The sequence below is a fragment of the Carcharodon carcharias genome, chromosome 37 (assembly GCF_017639515.1).
Source record: "Carcharodon carcharias isolate sCarCar2 chromosome 37, sCarCar2.pri, whole genome shotgun sequence".
Lineage (NCBI taxonomy): Eukaryota > Metazoa > Chordata > Chondrichthyes > Lamniformes > Lamnidae > Carcharodon > Carcharodon carcharias.
Genome location: NC_054503.1, coordinates 7,766,692 through 7,788,421, shown reverse-complemented (window position 1 = coordinate 7,788,421; position 21,730 = coordinate 7,766,692). Strand labels below are relative to the sequence as shown.

The 21,730-nt window shown below is 43.2% G+C and overlaps 1 protein-coding gene across 2 annotated transcripts in view; it reads right to left on the bottom strand.

The window, feature by feature from the left end:
• LOC121272975 (spectrin beta chain, non-erythrocytic 1-like) overlaps nt 1-21,730 on the bottom strand; it is a 160,510-nt gene that overhangs the window by 73,844 nt on the left and 64,936 nt on the right. For both annotated transcript variants that reach the window (XM_041179882.1, XM_041179883.1), the window contains exon 2: nt 7,786-7,937. In XM_041179882.1, coding sequence (XP_041035816.1) covers nt 7,786-7,937 — 152 coding nt within the window. The remainder of the gene's footprint in view (nt 1-7,785; nt 7,938-21,730) is intronic.

Here is a 21,730-nt window from a genome sequence, read left to right as displayed (position 1 = left end):
TTTGATTCTGGACTCTGGGCTCACATGAAACAATAATTATTTACTCTGTGGTCTTTGCCCTGTAAACTTTTCTTTCTCTATTCCCTTCTTTATTGGATGAATGACAATGAGGCTACATCGTGACCCTCTTCTTGTGTTTGAGTGCGTTCAAATAAACTAACCCTCTGTGTTTATCCTATCTCAAGCTTGCTGTGGCGTTATTAATAGAAATTGGATCGCACTAAAACCAAGGGGTTTGGGATATACGCCACCGCTTATGAAGGGGGATATCAAAATCAAAACACCTTCCTGTGTATGGACGGGTGATGAGAGCAGAAATCGAGGCTGTTTAAATTAAACACCCCACCTCCTGTCTGTAACAATTCAGATGGTGAAATACTCTAGTATCGACTAGATATCAAGCAGCCTCAATGTTGCATAACATTAAAGATCTATTATATGACTCTGTGTAGTACCAAACGCCTGGTGTCTTGTTCTCTCACTCCTCCCTGCCCCAAATCATGATGTGCCTTGAGGGTATTTTGCCACATTAAAGTTGCTATTCAAACGCATATTATTTTGGATTGTCAAGAATGTCCTGCAGGATTGTTGCACACTTGCCTGTTTTAGAAGTAATTAACACCTTCAGCACTGGAAGGGTGATAAAGAGGCAAAAGCTGAACAAAACATCGGTAACGGAGTACAGCAAAGAGTATGATTTTTAAACTCAAATATTTAGCATCAATTCCCATCTAATTTCACGGAAAAATAAACGAGGCTTGGGTTTTACACTCCGGATTGATCTGTCATTAAAAGTAATCCTTAAAAGTATTCTTCCTATGTTGTCTGTGGAAGTTAAAATGTTTCATTAGGGATTAAGATGTCTAATGATTAAACAGGAAGACTAATTGATATGTGCACTCTCTAGTTCTGCTGACATTAAATAAATGACCTACAGCACTCCTATGCCCAGCAAACACCTGTCATCGAGCTGAGAACATACTCATTCATCTCTATTTGCACATAGAAAATTCATTAACAAGATAAGGCACAAAGCACATAGGTGTGACTGATCCAGTCTATAAATTGTGATTAATACGAGGTACAAGTTCATCCATACAGCCCCCTGTAAACAGGCATAAATCTGGGTGTCTAATAACTGACTCATTCCATACCCCCTGCAGTCATCAACCCAGTCAGGCCTCATATTAAATCTAGTCTACACAGAGGTTCCAAGGAACCTCATCACATTTAACACCAGCATGTTGTTAAACTATGTTCCCAGTGGGAAGATGTGCTAATAAGGTAGTATGGTTTGGAGGTTCAGGCTACATGTTGAGATGCTACGTCTGAACCTTCAAGCACAGATTTCCTGGAATTAGCCATCATGGAATTAACCATTTTGTCCTAATAACATTTTTTATATTGATGGCTTACTAATAGCACTGGTGCACTTTGAATATGGGGAAGGTGAACTCTACATCTGGCAATAGTCAGCATAGGGTACGACTTGCGCATATTGACACGCCCAAGACTCACTTAAAATGCTTCCTCAAATACCTGTAATTACTGAAAAACAGGGGTAGTTGCTCAACAGAAAACTTGCTCAACAGAAAACAGTTCTAATTATCGCTTATTATTATTGTAATGCAATGGAAATAATTTGCCAGGGTCAATCAACAATCACAAACGCAGAATTCTCCAAACACATGTATACACAAAGCCAACTTGCCCAACTTTAAACAGAAGAAATCAGATAACCTTGCAGACCCAGAGATCTTTCCCCACATTCCTTTCAGCCTGAAATTATGTGCCCATGGGATCCAATCTTAGCTGGGTTCAAAAACCGGTAGGCACGGCAGTGCAAAACATGACATGCCTACCATTAGGTCTCCAATGGCATCACACCAGTGAGGAAAAGCCTGCAGAGTGCCACTTAAGTGGAAGCCTGCAACATCTGAACAACGCTCTCCCTGTGCCATATACATCAATATAAAACATGGTAATAGATAAAAAATGTAGGGAAATAGGGAGAGAAAGTAAAGAGAGCAAGAACACCAGAAAACAAAACAAGACAAGACGTGCGCAAAGAAAACAGGGATTCTAGGAATAAATACCTGTGATGTATTTTTATAAAACCCTCTGTGAACTACATATCAGCCCATTTAAATTAGCAGGTCTACACCCTGGTAAAATAGCAGAGAAAGGAAATTTCATGACTGTCCTTGCATGCCTGTTACTTTGATGTAAGAACTACAATAAGTTGTACACCCTGCTGATGTGTTACATGCCAAGAGATCCTGCAAGTATGATTTGTGCAGCAGACTAGGCCAAATTTTTACTTGGTTTAGGCAAACAGATCAAAATGAGATATTCAGCTGGGAGCAGCTGCAGGTTTAACACATTAAACAACAGCGTGGGAGGATATTGGTTCCTGAACTTCTCCCACAATAAGCTCTCAATTTAAGCTGGTGAAATTGATGGCAGTGTTGATGGGATGGAGAAATGATTCCAGCCAGGGGTAACCAGGAAATTAAGGTTTTACTGTTTTGTTGATAGTGGAGTCTAGCTGCAAGCCACGCAAGTAGCACAGTACATGTGCTAGTCTTCTGTTGATATTGTTTATTGCTTTTATCCCCCCCCCCACCCCCAATACAATGCAAAGCACAGAAATTGGCCATTCAGCCCATCAGCTTCCTGCTGGTATTTATGCTCCACTGGAGCCTTCTCCCACCCCTCTTCAGCATATGTTTCTATTCCTTTCTCCTTCATGCATTTATCCAGTTCTCTCTTAAATATATCTAAACTATTTGCCTCAACACTCCCTGTGGTAACAAGTTTCAGATTCTCCCCACTTTCTGTGTAATGAAGTTTTTCCTGTTGGATTTATTAGTGACCGTCATATCTTCATGACTCCTAGCTCTGGTCTCCTCCCCCAGCTCTGATTTCCCTACAAGTGGAAATATCTTCTCTATGTCCACTCTATAAAACCCCTTCTTAATTTTAAAGTCCTATTTATTAGGTCATTCCTCAGCTTCCGTTTTCTACAGAAAACAGCCACAACTTGTGTGTTTTTTCCTGACAGTCTAACCTCTCAGTTCTAGTATCATCCTTGTACATTTTTTTGCACCTCCACCATTCCTCTGTATCCTCCTTCTAAGATGGAGACCACAAATATGCACAGTACTCCAAGTGTGATCTAACACTAGACATCTAACATTCTCTCTTATTTGATGGTGCTGATTCATACCTGGGTACAATTCTAAGGTCCTTGCCCATTCTTCATGCGTGAACTTGTAACGTAAGAGTCAGCGGAGTATTTGGCCACGGGAGGCTTTACCTGACACCCATATATAAGCACTTTCTAACAGGGGTCGCTGGATAACAATCAGAAGCAACACGCCGGAATTTCTCCTCCTTGGCCCAGGGAACTGGAGACAACTGTACCACCCCACCGATCAGGGATCAAATCTGAAGCCTTCCTGGTCTATGGAACTTAAATAAAACTAATTATCCTGTGTGTTCATCAGTCAATGCATAGAGTGACAACATAACAGCATGATGGCCACTATTCCCGGCAGGACTTGTGACTGATCTGTGTTTAATTACAAAGTACAGGTGATAATGAGGATAAAGTTTAGTCTTCAGTGGCCACAGCAGCTTGGCAACAGATCCCAATATCGAAAACAAAAACCCACAATGACAAATGATAGCCATTTTCATGTGTGGCACAAGAAAAACCTACTTCTCACGGATTGCTCTTTTCAGTTATCAGTAAAAGTGCACCACTGAAGTTACCCCACCCCCAAATAATTTGTTTTGTTGCAAGACCATCATCTTGCATAGATGGAAGAATGCCAACGACCACAGCTGATAGAGTCTGCTCACATTAAAAACAACCAGCTGCACTATTTAATTTCCAGAACCTCGTATCCCCTAACCTGTGGCATGACACTACGACCAAAAAAAAACCCAGGGCCAAAAGCACAATGTAATATAGTTTAATTGAGCAATCATTCCGAATCACTTGGGGTGGTCTTCAAAAGACTTTCATTAGAGGTCAGATGGTTGGGATCTATTTCCACTGAAAATCATGTTTGTTTCTGATGTTTTCAACAGACATAAACAATGATAATATCAAGAACAAAATAACTTGCAGTTAAGCAGAATGGAAGAAATTGGCCACCTAGGAGATTTATACTCAATATGTAGCTACCAATTAATTTGGTATTTTCTTCCCGCTGTCCTTTTACTGCCTCGTGCTACCCATCACACCCCAGCCATGATCTCTGCTGATCTGCTGATCTCTGTCTGGAACTGGCAGATCAATTGGCAGGGGAGGAGGTTTGGTAATAGTATGGAGTAACTCGCATGCTGATTTTTAATTCAACATGGTGAAGAAACATATAACCTCTTACCCCTCCCCATCCCAAAATGTCTGACTGGTGGTGGGAGAGTGTGTGTGGATGCTCAGTTGTTGAGGATATTCAAGGCTGAGATTGATAGATATTTGAAGTCTCAAGGGCATCGAGGGATATGGGGATAGGGCAGGAAGGTGGAGTTGAAGATGAAGCCATGATCTTATTAAATGGCAGATCTGGCTTGAGGAACCTATAGCCTACTCCAACTCCTATTTCTTACTTTCTTATGAATGAGGTACATCATTTGCCATATCAGTTCCTAACAGACTAAACTACCTTAGAAGTCTTTCAGATCTCTATTTAAATTTTCTTTTGGAAGCAGTTAGATCCAAACCCTTTATCAATGACTATATTTGCATGCACAATCTAGGCTGAAACTCCAGCACAGTACTGCCAGAATGCTGCATTGTCAGAGGTGTCACCTTCAGATGAAATCATAAACTGAGGCTCCACCAACATGTGACAGTGAATTAGAAAGATTCCACAGCACTGCTTGAAAGAGAAGCAGGGAATTTTACCCACCTCCAGTGTTCTCCCTCTACCTGGACCCCTCCCACTGGTCTCTTACCTGCTCTTGATCTTTTTATTAAGAACTGTCGGTGTGACATCAGCCATCTTAATTTCTCTGCTCCTCTCACTCACTCTAACCTGTCTCCTTCTGAACTTGCTGCACTCTGTTCTCTCAGGTCGAACGTTGACTTTGTTGTCAAACCTGCTGACAAGGGTGGTGCTGTTGTTGTTTGGCGTACTGACCTCTATCTTGCAAAGACTGAGCACCAGTTTGCAGACACTTCTTCCTACCTCCCTTGGACCACAAACCCACTACTGAACATCAAGCCATTGTTTCCAGGATCGTCACTGATCTCATCTTCTCTGGAGATCTTCTCTCCACAGCTTCCAACTTTCTAGTCCCCCAAACCCGCACAGCCCGCTTCTACCTCCTCCCCAAAATCCACAAACAGAACTGTCCTGGTAGACCCATTGTTTCGGCCTGTTCCTGCCCCACTGAACTCATTTCTTCCTATCTTGACTCCATTCTCTCTCTCTCCTTGTCCAGTCTTTTTCCACCTATTCATGATTCCTCTGATGCCCTACGTCATTTCAACAATTTCTAGTTTCCTGGCCCTAACCGCTTCCTCTTCACTATGGACGTCCAATCACTCTAACCCTCCATTCCCCACCAGGATGGTCTGAGGGCTGTCCGCTTTTTCCTTGAACAGAGGCCCGAAAAATCCCCACCAACCACTTCTCTCCTCCACCTGGCTGAACTTGTTCTCTCATTGAACAATTTCTCTTTTAATGCCTCACTTCCTCCAAATAAAAGGTGTGGCTATGGGTACCCGCATGGACCCCAGTTATGCCCATCTTTTTGTGGGGTATGCAGAACATTCCTTGTTCCAGTCCTACTCAGGCCCTCGCCTACAATCCTTCTTTCGGTACATCGATGACTGTAGTGGTGCCACTTCATGCTCACATCTGGACCTGGAAAAATTTATCAATTTTGCTTCCAACTTCCATCCCTCTCTCACCTTCACATAGTCCATCCTTGACACTTCCCTTCCCTTCCTCGACTTCCCTGTCTCCATTTCTGTCTACCAATATTAATTGCAAGCCCATCGACTCCCACAGTTCCTCAACAATATTCATTGCAAGCGCAGCGACTCCCACATCTACCTCAACTACAACTCCTCATTCCCTGCTTCCTACAAGGACTCTATCCCATTCTCCCAGTTTTGCCGCCTCTGTCACATCTGTTCCAATTATGTTACCTTTCAAAAAGGCGCTTCTGACATTTCTTCCTTTTTCCTGAGCCGAGATTTCCTCCTCACTGTTGTTGACAGGGCCCTCAACTGTCCGACCCATCTCTCACACTTCTGTCCTCACCCCTTCCTCTCCTTCCCAGAATCATGATAGGGTTCACATGCCCTAACTTTTCAGCGCACCAGCCTCAGCATTCGAAGCATTATCCTCTGTCATTTCCACCAACTCCGGCATGGTGCCACCAACAAAAACATCTTCCCCTTACCACCCCTGTCAGCATTCTGCAGGAACCGTTCCCTCCATGAGACCCTGGTCTACCCTTCTAACACCCCCAAATACCTCATCTTCTTCCCATGGCACCTCCCCTTTTACTTCCTCCCTCCTCACTGTCCAAGGCCCCAAAAACTCCCTCCAAGTGAAGCAACAATTCACTTGCACTTCTTTCAATTTAGTCTACTGCATTCGCTATTCACAATGTGGTGTCCCCTACACTGGGGAGTTTAAATGCAGACGGATGACCACTTTGCAGAACACCTTTACTCAGTCTGCAAGCATGGCCCCAACCTTCCTGTCAATTGTCATTTCAATTCATCATCTTGCCCTCATGCCCATATTTCTGTCCTTGGCCTGCTACAATGTTCCAGTGAAGCCCAATGCAAACTGGAGGAACAGCACCTCACTTCATCTTCCGATTAGGCATTTTACAATATTCTGGATTTAACGGTGAGTTCAATAACTTCAGACCATGAACTCTGTCCTCCGTTTTGATATATATTTTATATATTTTCTTTTCACAACCCCCTCCCCCTCACAGGGCCAGCCTGTAACTTGTTCATATGTTTTGCTTTCAGAGACCGCTGACCCTTGTTCTGCTTTTAACACATTCTGCTAATTGACATTGCACCACGCCCCCTCACCCTCAACAGTATAAAACAACACATTTCTACTTCTCTTCAGCTCTGAAGAAGTGTCATAGTGACTTGAAACGTTAACTCGCTTTCTCTCTCCACAGATGCTGCCAGACCTAAGTTTTCCCAGCATTTTCTGTTTTCTTTTCAGATTTCCAGCAGCCGCAGTATTATGCTTTTAATTCCACCCATGTCCTGACCAATATTTATTCATCAACCAACACCACAAAAAAATACAGATCACCAGTCATTAATTTTAAATGCTTTTTATGAGGCTTCACTATGCTCAAGTTGATTCGTGTTTGCCCACATAACCACAGTGACTACATCACAAATTGGGTTAGCCTGAGGATATGTTAAGGTTAAGGTAAGCTTTCTTTTTCTGTCCAGTAAAAGCAGGTAGAGTTATCACAATTTCTATATAGCAAGTGGAAAGCTGTTTAATTGACCTATTGAGCTTGTAGCTTTTATTCTTCCTGTAGGGAAGTGCCTGGCCAACTGCCAGAACATGATCAAAATTAGTGAGTCACTCACAGGCCCATTACTCATCTCACTATGCTGGACTGTGTTGTAGCATTCTTGGCTGTCCATCAAACGAGGCACTGGTTGGACTTTTGGCTGTGTGAAGAGTAAGTTGGTGACTAATGCTGGCCTAAACCAACTCTATCATATTGTTCTGATGATTGCCACAAAGAGGACGAGAGTTTTATACTGACCAGCTGTTCTCCTGACAGCACCTCCAGCAACCGGATCAGCATTCGTCCATCCCTGAGGTCCGTGTACAGGTCTGTGATCCGGCAGGTCACTCTTGCTAAGTGCGAGTTTACCCATTTCGTGAATGTTTTCTTCTGCACTGCTTCACGTTCATCTGAAACAAAAGGCAAGAGTACGTCATCAAATGTTCAAAAGGAACAGTGAACAACAAAAAAATGATGGAAGTAAGGAAGCCCCACAATTAAATGCCCATCAGCATTTGAAAGAGAAATTGCAGGTTAAGGTTTTGAGTTGCAGACCCTCCCTCAGAACTTGACTGGGGAAGGCTCTCATCTGAAACATCTGAGCCACCTTTTCTGTTTCAAATGCTGGTATTTTCAGTTTTTATTCTAGATTTCAGCTTTACCTTCTCTCTCACCTCTATTCTCAGAGTATTAAACTGAACAGAGAAAAAGAAGAATACAAGATAGCAATGGAGGAAGATTCACAGTGTGACAAAACTTAAGAGACCTCAATTTTCCAAGATTGATGGGAAAACAGGATGTGTCAAAACAGAATTTTTTTTTTAAATTCCAAAAAGCCCTAAACCAAAACTCAAACCCTGGGCCTTCTGTCCTTCCTGACTTACGAGACTGAGCAGAGCCAATGGAACAGTTAGGCAAAGTAGATCGTTGGCTGCTCGAAAATGCTCTGCTAAAATTCAAACAATTGCTGAAAGAGAATTTTCACAATGCAAGTACAATTAAATTTACTTAAATTACTTAAATGATTGATTAAATACACTGTACAAACTGAACAAGAACACCAGGAAACAAATGAACACAAAGATATATTATACACAGCAGCGATTAGAACAGACGGTGTTGTGTTCAGCAAATGATAGGTGGTAATGGATTTTATTATATAGAATCACAGAACGGTTACAGCATAGAAGGAGGCAGTTTGGCCCATTGTGTCCATGCCAACTCTCTGCAAGAGCTACTCAGCTAGTCCCATGTCACCGCCCTTTCCCTGTAGACCTGCAAATCTTTATTTATCCAACTTCCTTTAGAAAGCTACAATTGAATCTGCCTCCACCAAGCTCTCAAGTAATACATTCCAGATCCTAACCACTCACTGCGTAAAAAAAGATTTTCCTCAATTCGCCATTGGTTTATTTGTCAGTCACCTTAAATTAGTGCGTTCTGGTTCTTGACGCTCCTGCCAATGGAAACAGTTCCTCTCTACTCTATCAAATCTCTCAACCTTCTCTTCTCTAAAGGAAGCAACCCCACCTTCTCCAATCTATCCTCATCCCTCAACACAGGCACCATTCTCAAAACTCTTTTCTGCACCCTCTCTAAAGCCTTCACATCCTTCCTAAATTGCGGTGCCCAGAATTGGACACAATAGTACGGCTGAGGCTAAAACAGTGTTTTGTAAAGTTTCATCATAACTTCCTTGGCATGCATTACAAAGTGAATAATTATGCTGGCACCAGAGTTCTTTACAGTCAGAGAAAAGATTGTTGCTCTTTAGAAATTCTGCACAATAGGAATGAATGGAAAGGGATTTGGTCTATTGAGGGTGAATGGGAAGGGGCTGAGTCATTGAGATTCTACACACTTAACTTTGCATCCTCTCATCACTGTGGCTCGCTCCTGCAGGCCGAGAAACAATTTCACCTCAGTAGGTGGTGCTCTTTGGCTCTGGAGGCATGTATATTACATTTATACAGAAGTGCTGCCAGCAACGTCATGACTGTGATACAAATGAGGCAGCAACAACTTTCAGAGAGTCAATCAGTCACCTGCACAATTGCAAAACTAACACCTCAGCACATCTACTTTTCAACACGGAGCTGCCTCACAACATTCCAACTTTTAACAGTTCTCTAAAGTTGACCCATACTGTGGTTTACTGATTCTGAGCTGCTGTTTATTACCTACATACTCAATTTTACCACCAATGCCAAAAAATTTAAAAATACCATTTCCACTGATGCAAATGCTTTTAGTTTTATTCTCAACAGCAACACCAGGCTTTGGTTCAAACCCAAAGAAATAAGCTGCAGTAAAATTAGGAAATTCTTCTTCTCAATGTGATACACGCCTTAACCTTTTTCCCAGTTCTTGCTGCCTTTGACCAGCTGCTTGACAGTGCATGATATTGGCCTCCAAAGGTGACTATTATTTTTTGTTCCCCCACAACACTCCCTTTTCCTGAAGGCACTGACATACCAAACCACACCACTAAAACAAATCATCTGCTTACTACTACACAATAGTTTTGGGAGCTTGCTGTGTGAAAACTGGCTGCCACGTTTCTTATATCAGTGACTGCCCTTCAAAATCCTGGAACTCCCTCCCTAACAGCACTGTGGGTATACCTACACCACAGGGACTGCAGCGGTTCAAGGCGGCAGCTCCCCACCACCTTAAGGGCAATTAGGGATGGGCAAATATGCTGGCCTAGCCAGCGACGCTCACATCCCATGAATGAATAAAAGAAAATTAGCTCTAAAGCACTTTGGGCTATCCTTGAGGTTGTGAAAGATGCTATATAAATGCAAGTTATTTCTTTACTAGGGTGCGCTGGGCCCAAGGGAATCACCCTTCATGTTTGAGTCTATATGGAGACTATCCACAGATGATTCTACCCTCATACCTAATACCCAAATACTTCCCAGTAGCGACCACTGCTAGCACTGATCTTTCCCCATTCTGACACTGGTACTGAGGTCAACTGAATCACCTCAGCTGCTGTCCAATTTAGATCAAATTAACTCAGCACAGACTGCGTATCAAGCCTGACACCTTTCAGCTCTGTATGCCCAAGTGCCATAATGCAGATACTGTCGGAACCATCAGAAAGGTAAGGTAAGAAAATGACTTGCATTTAAAATTCAGAACCTTTCACAACATCCAACGTATTTTAGTGCCAATTCACGGCTTTTGAAGGGCAGTGTACTTACATAAGATGGGTGAGCGTGGCAGCAAATTTATGCACAGTAAGATCCCACAGACAGCAATGAGATAATCACCAGGTAATCTGTTTTAATGATGTTGGCTGAGCAATAAATATTGGCCAGGGCACTGGAAGAATTCCCCTGCTCTTCAACAAGTGCCATGGGATCTTTTACACCCATCCGAGAGGGCAGACAGGGCTTCAGTTTAACAATTCACCTGAAAGACAGCACATCAAACAGCGTAACACTCCCCCAGTACTGTACTTGCATTGTGTGTTCAAGTCCCAGGAGCGGAAATTAAACCCATAACCTCCTGGCTCAGATGAAGTTGTTACCCAATGAGCCACACTGACACCGCTGAGGTATGAAGGGAGGTGACTATCCTGACTTTTCCTCCATGTTGTCTTCTGGTTTCCTGGAGGGCTAGATGGCCTGGACAGAAAAAGTCTAACTCCATTCAGCAAGTGAAGTAGTTTCCAGGATTATAACAACTTCAACCCTGCATCACCGAGGTGCTGCACTACAGGTACTGATGTAGCCACAAACCCTGTAACCAGGAGAGACAGATTCAAGCTCATGAGAGGGAAGGTGAAGACAGTGTAAATTAAACTGCTTTACAAATGGTGAATGTATGCAACACATTGCTCAGCGCGAAGGTGAAGCAAATGAAAGTCAGCCAATTCAAAATGAATCTGGATAGGATTTGGTGTAAGAGGTATGTGGGGGTTGGGGCTAAGGGTGTGAGGTATAAGAGATAAAGCTGTGTAGGGTACGTTCTAAACTCAGGGACTGGCCAGGTGGACCACTGATCTTTTCACACTTGCATTCCTCTATTCTACACAGTACCTCATCTGAGAATCAGAAAATAAACTCTCCACCATTTAGTTAGTACAGGAGCTAAAAACCACAGCTAAAAATAACCAGATCAGCATAATTTGGAATTGAATGCCACATTCCAATTGACAGGCGCCGTCACAGTAAAATTAGATGTTGGTGGACCGAACAAAAGGGGTCAATCTCTTTACAGCCTCCAATTGGAAGGCAAAAGGCATGGCTGCTTATACTCATTCCACCAATCATGATCTTTTCAGAGTATTGGCTTTGATCTTTATTTCATCGTTATAATGGCTTTGATGAGGTGGTCCGATGTTGAACAGATTCTGTTTATTTTTTAAAACTGCTGCATAAACAAGTAGCTGTTCCTGTGCTGAATTCAGAGCTGCCTACAGCCAAGGGTTTTGCAGATAGCGTCACTCTTAAGCATAGCCCTGGGAGTGTCTACACTGTAATGTTATCACAGTGGCATCAAAGTGCTTTTTCCACGGGCGAAATGATCCAGGTGGGACCCTAGTCTGAAAGAAAACATTAACAGCTGCTGAAGGATTAATTCATGGTAGGCGCACATATTGCAATTTTTTTTCAATTCTTTCCTGAAAGCAATGACTCGCTGCCCTTGAAAAGCAGGGTTACTGTCCGCTACCTCACCCAAGTGCGCACTCTTCATGTGCGAGCCCAACATGGTGAATACTGACAAGCCATTTTTATCATGCAAGTCACCATCGCCAAACCCAAACTGGTCACACTTTCCAGAAGGGGATCAGGCTGGGTAGCACTCAGGCACAGGAATGGTGGCTGATATTCCCTTTTTTAGTTGAAGAAAGTTCAGCTTAACTGAAGTACCACAAGTGATGTTTCGTCTGAGAGCATCTACCGCAGCAAAGGCTGGGAAAGGACTTTGGGATCTTGTTTTCTGTGTGACTCAGCATCAAAAATACGTAACGCATTTTCCAATAGTGCCATGGAGCGCTTCACTGCAATTTTAAAAACCGACACACCCAACACACAGTAAGCAGGTTGTTATAGGTTGACTTGGAACAGTCAAGAGGTAATTTTAAACCACCACCATGTAAACATGTTTCAGATTTTGGGAGCTGATGCTCATTGAGCTATGGAATCTATAATAGTCTTTCATCAGCAAGGAAGATAAAGGAAGAAAAGTATTGTGACAAACTGCAGGGGTTGCAACATTAGAAGCAGTACAGGTTGCATTTACAGGCAAAGTAATAAAAACTCCTTGGAAGTAGTATATGGCACAAGCTGTACTTATTACATTTTAAAGCAAAGTTTGAAGGAAAATTGAACTTTGACAGATAACGACAACATATAAAATTCTCAATTAGATCTTAAGTGAACTTCAGGACCCTGAACGTGACCATTTCCCCAAACAATGCAGTCTACTCTGGATAATCTCAAAATCACTTAATTTGAATTAATAGAATTAGCATTACAAATGATTTTGAATTATCAGTAGACTGTGCAACTAAAGGAGGTGCTGGTGAATCAGTGCAAGACCTGAGGAGTGTGGTGAGTGCAGGTTCAATCGAGGCATTCAAAAGGGACTTAAGACTGTTACCTGAAAAAGGAAGGATGTGTAGAAGTACAGGGAAAAGGCGGGGGAATGGCACTAGGTGAACTGCTCAATTGGAGAGCTGATGCAGAGACGATGGGTAGAATGGCCTCCTTCTGTGCTGTAACAGTCCTGCGATTCTGTGAGCTAGGCCGCAGTTGGAGGATTACACGCAAATGCCAGTGCCTCGTTACAGGAAGCGTCTCGGAGCCAAAGAAAAGGTGCGACATAGATTTTTAAAGTGATACCAGGGATGAGGATATACTTATGACAAAAAATTGAGAATTAAGATGTATTCGCTAGAGAGGTGTGGTTAAGGGAGCGATAATAGAAACAAAAGGGTTTAAGAGGGTTAAAGAGTGAAAGATAATTTTCACGGGTCAGTGGACTGGCAAGAAAGAAGCGTAGATGAAAGGGAGGTTACGAGAAAGGGAGATTATTAAAAAGGGAGGAAATCAAACATCGCAAAAGTCAGCCGTACGTACATTTGACCCATTTACGCCAGATGAATGTTTTGTAAACTGCATGTCCATCATGGACTCTGCACCAGAAGCTTCCGGGGTTTGCGTAATATGAAAATGAACATCAATTTTGCAAACGACTCGCACAATGCAGCGCTCCAAATCTAACAGGGCGGCCATCAAGGAAAGTCATTTGTCTTGGCCATTTCCTGTTAAGGAGTAACAAAACTCTTCTGTTCTTTGCTGTTAGCAAGGGCCCAGCTTGAGCAAAGGATAATGGGCATTCAGATATAGAAAAGCCCGGAACTTCCATTCCATCAAAACTTTCTGTAAATGTGTTATTCAGCAGAGCATATGAGAATAACCACCTCCATATTTAGAAAGGGAAAATTACATTTATATAGCAATATATCTTTCACATCACTTGAGAAACAAGTCAAAGCATCATCACAAATTTCTTTTCGAGAACTGTCACTGTTGTCATGAGGGTGAACACATGAAACAACTGCAGATCATGGGTTTAAATTTTAGGAACTTCTGCACAGCCCAGTCAAAATCCTAACAAGCCATTTTAAAATTTTTCCAAGACATACTTGTAACAGAAGTTAAGTCAGGGTGGGCTGGGTGTACCAAGTGGGGAGCCCCAAGGCTCAGTATTGGGACCAGCACTGTTTCCAATCTGTATCAATGACATAGAATCAGAAACTCAATACAAATTGACAGTTGATACCAAATTAAGAGGGGCAGTGAAATCAAAGAGAAGGCAGCTCAGCAATCACAATCAGTTGGATAAAGTATGCATGTGGGTAGAATGAGAGCAGATGAATTTAACATCGATAAAAACCCAGCCCAAAACTGTACTGTGTGTGATAACTCTAACCACATGACAGCATGGTATGTGAAGTGCTGGTGTCATGAGTAAGTCTGTAAAAATTACAAGATGAAAAACATACCAATGTCCTCTGCAGAGTTATGGAGGTTAAATGAATGAATGAATTCTATTTAATTTTTAAAATGGGAGGGGTAGCAGGCAGACATACCAGTGATCACCTAATCATCCCCCTTTTGACTCCAAGATACTCAGGTAGTGGGGGAAACCTGAAGGACTGGTTCCACCACTCAGCAGTCAAAATTCCATTTGATGAGCAATCCTTCAGTGACTTCTAGTCCTCAGTGTCAGGAGGGAGAAGAAAACGGTTGAAATAGAAATAAATGAAGAAAAGGGAAGAAAGTGCAGGGGTGGAGAGTGGGGTTGGCGGGGGGGAAGAGTCAGGAAGGACAGAATGAAGCGATGGACAAATCAAATAGAGATTTGCCCAAAAACTGCAGTACATGTATAGGATTGTGCACACAATCTCTGCCCACCGTCCCCCAACCTACCCAACACCTCTTGGAAGATGATCCTCCCTCACTGTTTTCTACCAGCGGTTACAACTCTCCTATACAATACCTGTCAGCAGAGATTGTCTGCTGAGTGCTCCTGTGGGATTGACAATGAAAACTCTACTAAATTTAGGCTAATAAATAAAAAGAACTGTTGACCTTAGCGGGATTAGGTGTTTGCACCATTTATGGCAACCCTTCATTCCTCCACTGAATCTTGGTGATGTCCAACTTTATGCTGCACAGTCTATGTGAACATACGAATTAGGAGCACGAGCAGGCCATTTGGCTTCTTCAACCTACTCCTCCATTCATTAAGATCATGGTTGATCTGATTGTGGCCTCAACCCACTTTCCTGCCTACTCCCTGTACCCTTGACTCCCTTGGTAATCCCTGATTTGAAAGTCACTGGGTGCAGATAGAACAACTTCTATCGTCATTCATCAGGGTCACGGTCACTTTCAAAGTAGGTGACACAGATTCTTGTAGTTAAATTGAGCAGAAAAAAAATCCCCAATTTCCATTCTTAGATTCTAATAGACAATCTTTGTAAACTGCACTGGAAAAATAAATAAGGATAAAATACTAAGTAACATTTCAAGTGTGTAGCCCTAATCATGATGGCACTATTGAAGGGAATTCACTTTAACATAAAGCTGTTTTTTCCAGACGCTGTACATTTTCGACATTTTATTTTTATTTCTCTATTTGCATTTGGTTTAAGATAATACAATCCAGGTGCACAATCCTCAGCAATCAGTAGTGACCCCACCATAGGTGTCAAAATGAGAAGCAAGAAGGTATGTAGTGTTGGGAGATGAGAGGTTTTACCATTTCACGCACCCGATGTCAGCAAACACAGGTCAGATACAGAGTAAAGCTTCCTCGACATTGTCCTCATCTAACACTGCCAGGGCAGGTACAGCACAGGGTTAGATATAGAGTAAAGCTCCCTCTACACTGTCCCCAGCAAACCCTCCCAGGATAGGTACAGCACGGGGTTAGATACAGAGTGAGGCTCCCTCTACACTGTCCCCATCAAACACTGCCAGGACAGGTACAGCACCGGGTTAGATAAAGAGTGAAGCTCCCTCTACACTGTCCCCATCAAACACTCCCAGGGCAGATAGAGCAAGGGGTTAGATACAGATTAAAGCTCCCTCTACACTCCCCTCAGCAAAGCGCTGCATCTCAAACCTCTTGTTCCCTATGGCACTAGTATAACATTTCTCCCTTTGCCAAAGCAACTACCTCGAGAAAGACTCCTAAATAATGGGCAGTTTTGTACTACAGGCCCATGCCCACCAGGAACTGGCCATGCCCGTGAATTAATCTTGCTGCACATATACCCTTACAGCCAGAAAACAAATGATACTTTCAGCCTGAGCTCAATTTGAACCTAGGTCCCAGATATGAGAGGTCAGAGCCTAACTCCCTTCACGGCAAGTCATCATTTCTTAACCATTCAATATTCAACCTCTGTCACAGGTATTTCCACTTCCTGGATTCCAACATTCTCACATTTATTGGAAGGTAAGTTTCAAATTTAGCAATTTTTAATACTATCAACTCACATTAATGAGCTGAACTAAGTGACTGGACATTTTGTTTCTTTTGCTCGAGGATTTAAAAAGAAACACAAATGCAAGGGAAAATAAGGAAACAAGAACTGAATCAAAAGCCAGTTTGTTGGTGAGGCTCCTGAGGGACACATGATCTGGCTAAATTAATCTTCCAATGAGGCTACTGAGTGATAATTCCCCTGGGCAAGCCAGTTAAACGACAAACCTCCTCAATCTGGCTGAAACAGCCCATCAGTGAACCTCACAAGTGATATGCTCTCTAACCGAGCCAGTTCATCACCAAATCTCCTGAGTGACACACCCGCTGGATAAATCCATTCCATCAGTGAACTTCCTCAGTAATGCACTTTCTGGAACATTCTGTTGCACAAAAATATCGCCATCAGCTTTTCTCCGAGTCTGTCTGATGCCGCGTGATGTTTTCCACCCGTAAGAGGTTATTTTAAAAGCATTCAGTCACAATCAGATTTCCTAATTGCTCTTTCTTAACATGGTAACCCAGTTTATTTAGGCTTGTTTCATTCAAACCAAATTTGAAAACAGGAGTGATGGCAAAGAGAAGCGTCTGTAGTAAAGCCCACATGACCGTGCTGAAGCACATAAATTGGCAGGTAACTGGCATAAATCTTGAGTACATCATCCAGCTGTGGTATGCAAAGCAGAGTCCTAAAGGTTCTAAGATTTTCCAAACCAGTTTTATAGACCAGAACATAAAGATTTTGTCTGATAACTTGACCGAAATGCGTGGTGTCCTCACTCAACTCCAGCTTAAAAGCCTCAATTTTGGACGACAACCCGAGCACAACCCAATTGCAGCCGACCGCTCTGATCCATCCTGACTCCCACTGCCAGTATGACACAAGGCAGCCACTACCTACTGCCCAACCCAATCCATCCAAACTTCCACTGGCAAATGAATTAGCTTACAGCTCACAAATCAGCCACACATACGGTGGATAAAATAAAAATACTTGACTCAACATATGTCTGAAGTAACACTGCAACTCAGCCAACAGTGCAGGTCAGAAATTAAACGCAGGACCTTCTGCTCTATAGGACCAAAGTCACACATGGTCTTTGTCAACTAACTGTCAGTGCACTCTAGTTTTCAATTTCTTGGCCTGCTTTAATCTGCATGTTTAGGAGTGCGGCAGATGGAAATAACTGAGTACAGAGGTAACTTTTTTTTATTCATTCACAGGACATGAGCGTCACTGGCTAGGCCAGCATTTATTGCCCATCCCTAGTTGCCCTTCAAAAAGGTGGTGGTGATCTGCCTTCTTGAACCGCTGCAGTCCATGTGGTGTAGGTACACCCACAGTGGTGTTAGGGAGGGAGTTCCAGAATTTTGACCCAGTGACAGTGAAGGAACAGTGATATATTTCCAAGCAGGCTGCTAAGTGACTTGGGGGAGAACTTACAGGTGGGGGGTGTTCCCATCTATCTGCTGCCCTTGTCCTTCTAGATAGTAATGGTCGTGGGTTTGGAAGGTGCCATCTAAGGGGCCTTGGTGAATTCCTGCAGTGCATCTTGTAGATGGTACACACTGCTGCTACTATGCATTGATAGTGAAGGGAGTGAATGTTTGTGGAAGGGGTGCCAATCAAGCGGGCTGCTTTGTTCTGCGTGGTGTCAAGCTTCTTGTGTGTTGTGGGAGCTGCACTCAGCCAGGCAAGTGGGGAGTATCCCATCACACTCCTGACTTGTGCCTTGTAGATGGTGGACAGGTTTTGGGGAGTCAGAAGTTGAGTTACTCATCACAGGATTCCTAGCCTCTGAACTGCTCTTACAGCCACAGTATTTATATGGCTAGTCCAGTTCAGTTTCTGGTCAATGATAACCTCCTGGATGTTGATAGTGGAGGGATTCAGTGATGGTAATGCCATTGAACATCAAGGGGCGATGGTTGGATTCTCTCTTGTTGGAGATGGTCGTTGCCTGGCACTTATGTGGCATGAATGTTACTTGCCACTTGTCAGCCCAAGCCTGGATATTGTCATTTGCATTTGGGCATGGACTGCTTCAATACCTAAGGAGTCTCAAATGGTGCTGAACATTGTGCAATCATCAGCGAACATCTCCACTTCCAACCTTATGAGAAGGAAGGTCATTGATGAAGCAGCTGAAGATATTTGGGCTGAGGACACTACCCTGAGGAACTCCTACAGTGGAGGACTCATGCAGGAACTCCTGGAGCTGAGATGACTGACCTCCAACAACCACAGGCATCTTCCTTTGTGTTAGGTATGACTCCAACCTGTGGAGAGCTTTTCCCGATTCCCATGAACTCCTGTTTTGCTAGGGCTTCTTGATGCCAAACTCGGTCAAATGCAGCCTTGATGTCAAGGGCAGTCACTCTCACCTCACCTTGGGAGTTCAGCTCTTTTGACCTTGTTTGAATCAAGGCTGTAATAAGGCCAGGAGCTGAGTGGCCCTGGCAGAATCCAAACTGGGTGTCAGTTTAGCTGGCTATTGCTAAGCAAGTGCCACTTGATAGCACTGTTGATAACCCCTTCCATTACTTTACTGATTATTGAGAATAGACGGATGGGGCAGTAATTGTCCGGGTTGGATTTGTCCTGCTTTTTGTGTACAGAACATACCTGGGCAATTTTCCACATAGCCTGGTAGATGCCAGGTGTTGTAACTGTACTAGAACAGCTTGGCTAAGAGCACGGCAAGTTCTGGAGCACAAGCCATCAGTACTATTGCTGGAATATTGTCAGGGTCCATGGCCTTTGCACTATCCAGTACCTTCAGCTGTTTCTTGATATCACATGGAGTGAATCGAACTGGCTGGAGACTGGCATCTATGATGCTGGGAACTTCCGGAGGAGGCAAAGATGGACCATCCACTCGGCACTTTTGGCTGAAGATTGTAGCAAATCTTTTGCACTGACGGGCTAGGCTCGTCCATCATTGAGGATGGGGATATTTGTGCAGCCTCCTCCTCCAGTGAGTTATTTAATTGTCCACCATCATTCACAACTGGATGCAGCAGGTCTGCAGAGCTTAGATTTGATCCGTTGGTTCTGGGATTGCTTAGCTCTATTACTTGCTGCATATGCTATTTGGCATGCAAGTAGTCCTGTGTTGTAGCAGCTTCACCAGGTTGACACCTCATTTTTAGGTATGCCTGGTGCTGCTCCTGGCATGCCGTCCTGCACTCTTCATTGAACCTGAGGCATTGACTCCAGACCCCATGAAGTGTCATGGCCTCGTCTAACTATTTTCAGTTGGTCTACTTGAGACTTCCAAACTAATGGTAAAAGCTTCTGCAGCTTTACATAACACTTCACAAACTTTGCATTTTGGCCAAAGAACACCTTGGACTGCCAGCTCTGAAAATACACCAAGTCATGGCTGCATTTGAAACCCCAAGTAGTGAGCAGGAGGACCAGGGTTTAATCTCTCATCCCAAACCCACATGCATCTATCCTGAGCTTAACTCCTCCTGACCAACAATCCTATAATAGGATGTAATACTCTATAAATAATGACAACAAGCTGCTCTTTCTTTTCCAAGATGTACAGGCAAAACATGACTTCTTGTTCATGAACTCATGTTCAATATTCACTCTTTTTATGTAAAACATATTACAATGAGCACTTGTTTCCCTTATGGGACTACAATTTCTGACACAACACACAATTTTGGTTCCCTCTGTTATAGAAAATACCCTCACATGATCCACCCAACAACTCAGTCCATAAACAGTTGTGAGCCCCCCGATACTAGATAAAGTCACCACCCAGCAACGCACTAAGCCAGACAGACCTAGTATGCAGTTTGAGCCAAGCTGGCTGATCTCAAGCATAGCAGCAGTTGGAGCAGTAAAAGTGCCCTCAGAGCGCGTGCTATCTGCCGACGCCTGACTGGAATGTGGCTGTGCGTGAATAACAAGTGAAGACAGGGCTGGGCTAAGTTGTGTTGCCATCCACAGTCAAATATCCTGCTGACTCAGTCTCGGTACACACACGGAGAGGGTTCATTTGGGCACGGTACAAGAGAACAAGCAGCCATGGAAATACATCCCCAGAATGAGTTGGTGCTATCAAGTGGCTGAGGGACAGAAAGAACTGCGCCCTGAGTATAACACCTCGCTAATACTGAGTCGATGTAAAACATACTCCTCGCTGTATCGCAGACAAATGCTATTAACACTAAGGATAACTTCACCCCACAAACATCAAAGGAACGCTGGGAGCTTTGTCATTCCACTTCTGCTCAGTTTGGCTGAGGCAATGCAAAATTTTCTCAACAATGAAATAGCCAACTTTGTCTCATATTTATGGCACACAACGATGCTGCTTACAGAGGCAAAAATCCGATGAGTTGTAACAAGTGCACTTGTCATTGGGAATCTGGAATGGCAATGAATGCACACCTGTTTGCCAAAGGGCTTAGCTCGATAAAAGACAGGGCAGAGCTTCCTCAGAGAGGCTCACATTACAGACGAAAGCTTTTTTTTTATGGACTGTTTAACAATGTAGGATGCTAACAGGAACTGAGCTTCCAATGGGTTGAGAAGCTGACATTTAACATTTTTTGCCACATAGGACAATATCGAACACTGTCGTTTCAACATGGCGAGTCCCATCACAGGCTGGTACAATTTCAGACAAGATGGTAGGAAGGGTCTGCTGTGGTTGTTCAAGCTCACCACCACCTTCTCAAGGGTAATTAGGGATGGGCAATAAATACTGGCCTAGCCAGTGATGCCCACATCCTGTAAATGAAGAAAAAAAACTTGGAGCAGTGAGTTTTGCTCGTGTCCTGGCCAATAGTCATCCCTCAACAAAAAGTGACAACAACCAATTTAAGATAATCAGTTGAGCTTGTAACATGGGTCAATTACCCTTGCTAGAAATGACATACCATTCTATGCAAACAAAAGGAACATGTTTAAGCCTTGCACCTTTTTTTGAATTACCCAGGGGCTTGGGGAGCCCCCCCTGCTTTCTCCAAGGCAACTCCTCAGCCAATCAGTCGACTTGCCAACCAATCAACAACCCCTTTCTCCTGTAGTATAAATTGATTGTTTGAAATTTGGCATTCTTGCATTTGTCCTGATGTGTGCGAAACAAAATGTTTTAGCAACATGTCTCTCTTTTCCATGATATTCAAGTTCTGTACCAAGTGACTACTTGACCTTTCATTCACT